General features: G+C 64.9%; 2 protein-coding genes across 2 annotated transcripts in view; one reads left to right on the forward strand and one right to left on the reverse strand.

Annotated features, from left to right (window-relative positions):
- The window catches only part of MNEG_2615 (hypothetical protein), a gene marked incomplete at both ends in the record, with an annotated part of 3402 nt that extends 2472 nt beyond the window's left edge, over positions 1–930 (forward strand). The window contains 2 exons of the mRNA XM_014048904.1: positions 53–230; positions 484–930. Of these exons, the coding sequence (XP_013904358.1) occupies positions 53–230; positions 484–930 (625 nt within the window). The remainder of the gene's footprint in view (positions 1–52; positions 231–483) is intronic.
- A 1252-nt stretch (positions 931–2182) lies between these two features.
- Positions 2183–2462, reverse strand: part of MNEG_2616 (hypothetical protein) — a gene marked incomplete at both ends in the record, with an annotated part of 3113 nt that continues 2833 nt past the window's right edge. The window contains one exon of the mRNA XM_014048905.1: positions 2183–2209. Within this exon, the coding sequence (XP_013904359.1) occupies positions 2183–2209 (27 nt within the window). The remainder of the gene's footprint in view (positions 2210–2462) is intronic.

Raw genomic sequence — 2462 nt, forward strand, 5'->3', positions numbered from 1 at the left:
CCGCGGCGGCCGCCGCGCGCGCCGCGTCCGCCGGCCGCGCGCGGCCCCTGAGCGCTTCTGCGGCGGCGGCGACGGCCGCAGCCGCCGTGGCGACGGCCGCCGCGGCGACGGCTGCGGAGGCGGCGTGTGTGATTGCCGCCGGCGACGGTGGCTGCCATGCGCTGGGGCTGCCGGGCCGCTCTGCCAAGTCGCCCCTGGGCAAGCACCTGGTGCAATTCACAAGTGACGAGGTGGGCCGGCTGAAAGCGCAAACGCAGACCAGGCGGGGGGTAGCCCGTTTCAGTACAAGGCACAAGCCACCAGCAAAAGGTGGCGGCTTCATCTTGCCTCAGCGCAGGAAGGCAACCACCGTTGCTAGTACCCCAAGCTTGCGTCATTCATCGGCCCCTCAACCCCCTTCCCCCCAAAAGCCTTCTGCTGGCGCGCTCCGCCCCTCCGGTCACCTCAAAGCACCATCCACCTATCCACATCCCGCACCTGCAGTTGTGCGCTCTGCTGTCAGAGTTGGGCTGGGAGCCGAGCGACCTGCGCGGCCTGCGCCGCGCGGGCACCACCGGCGGCGAGCTGCTGCTCCGCCTCGCCGCGGCCGCCGCCTCGGACCCCGCCTGCTCGGAGCTCGCCGCCCGCCTGCGCGTCCCGCCGCACAAGGCGCGCCGCGGCCTGCGGCGGCTGCGGGACGCGGTCGCGCTGTTTGACGCCGCCGGTACGCGCGCGGCGCAGCCCAGGCTTAGCGAGATCGAGGTCCGGCTCTGGCTGGCCGGCAGCGGCTGCAGCGCGTCCGAGGTTGAGCGTGTAGTGAAGCTGATCTGGGGCCTCGTCGTGGGCAACAAGGACGCCGCGTTCATCACCTGCTGGGAGTGGGTGGTCGGGTGGCAGTGGGTGACGCACGCGCTGGAGGTCTACGGCGTGGACTGGCGCAGCGCGCTGTGACGTTGACGGTCGTGATGACACCCTCCAAAGGCACCACAAGCGCGGGAGCACTACTGGCGTGCAGCGGACCAGCGATGACTGCACACAGCCCGTGGCAACGGCGGGCCGATTGACGACTGAGAACAGGGCGCCATGCCGTACGCAGCTCAATGGCGCAGCGCGTCAGTTGCGGCACGTCGACAGATCGTGCTGACCGGGTATCTGATGAATGCGAGGGCGTTTGCAGTGACGCGTGAGGCCGCGCTCAATGGAGCGTGACAGCGCCTGCGCCCCAGTCTGGGTGGGCAGGCAGGCTCGTGCCTAAGCGCAACATATCTTGGTGGTTCATATGATTTGGGGCACAACACAGGCCCATGTTTGTCTTGGTTTCTTGGGGTTCAAGGATTCCTTTTCTCTCGGCCCCATTTCACCCCCTCCTCTTGCGGATACGCGCCGCCTTTTCACCAAAGGTCAGGCGCCATGTCAGGCCTGACAGCTCGCTTATACCTTTCACCCGTCCCAGATCAACGCCCGGGTGCATTCCTTTGCGGGACCTTGGGGCAGCCATAGGCCACGGACGCCCCTCCCCCGCCGCTGGAACACGCGGCGCCCCTTGCCCGCTGCACAAGCGGTCCTTCCTGTTTTGACTCCGCTGTGTACCCTTTCTCAGCACCCTTTTGTCTCTTTGGCTTCCGGCACCCACTTGCAGTGGGCCTTCCTTTTCATGTTTGAGTCAATTATACGATGACTCCTCCTGAGGAAGGGGAACAGGCACCAGCGCACAGTTCCAGCCGCACAATGACTGGCTGCCTGTGGGCTGCCAACCGACGCCACGGACCCTAGCACAGTGTTTACGACCTTTTCGATGCCGTTCAGGGTTTGTGTTCCTGCACCCACGAGGCATATGCCAAGCAACCGCCGCCTGCGTGTTCCGTCCTGATGCCATTAGAGCGGCCAGCTGCCAGATACGTGTATGCTTTGCCTCTTCCCTTAGTACATGTACAGGATGGACAACTACAAGCTGGCCCACATCATCGTAAGCAGCCGACTGCTGAGAAAGCGGTGGGCCGGCCACTTGCCAACATTGCCACACAGCCACACATTACTCAGCAACAGGGGCTCAAGGCTGCCCACCAACATACGAGATGCGCAAAGCTGCAAGTGGAGGCACGGATTGAGAGCTGGATATGTGCGTCCCTGCAAGTCAGGTGCTGTGGTTCCACCAAACCCTGTAGCTGCCGGCACGAAACGCTCCCGAACCCGGATGGGCGGTTCACAGGCACTGCATGCCGAAATGCGGCTGCGCGCGCAACCACCAATGGAAAATTTTCAACAGGATACAGCCGATGGACATGCCACACACAATGCGACACGCCGCAGCCCAAATACACCCACAACTCCCTCTGTCCAAACCAGCTGCCTGACCTCATCGCCGGCTTGCGGCCGCCCCGGCCTCTACGCCGGCAACTGCGACTGCGGCGCTGCCGCGCCCCCTAGGCGCGATCTGGGGGGCTGCCACAGCATTGGCGGCCTGCTCTTGTGGCTTGGGCAGC

This window comes from Monoraphidium neglectum (genome assembly GCF_000611645.1).
Source record: "Monoraphidium neglectum strain SAG 48.87 unplaced genomic scaffold scaffold00301, whole genome shotgun sequence".
NCBI lineage: Eukaryota > Viridiplantae > Chlorophyta > Chlorophyceae > Sphaeropleales > Selenastraceae > Monoraphidium > Monoraphidium neglectum.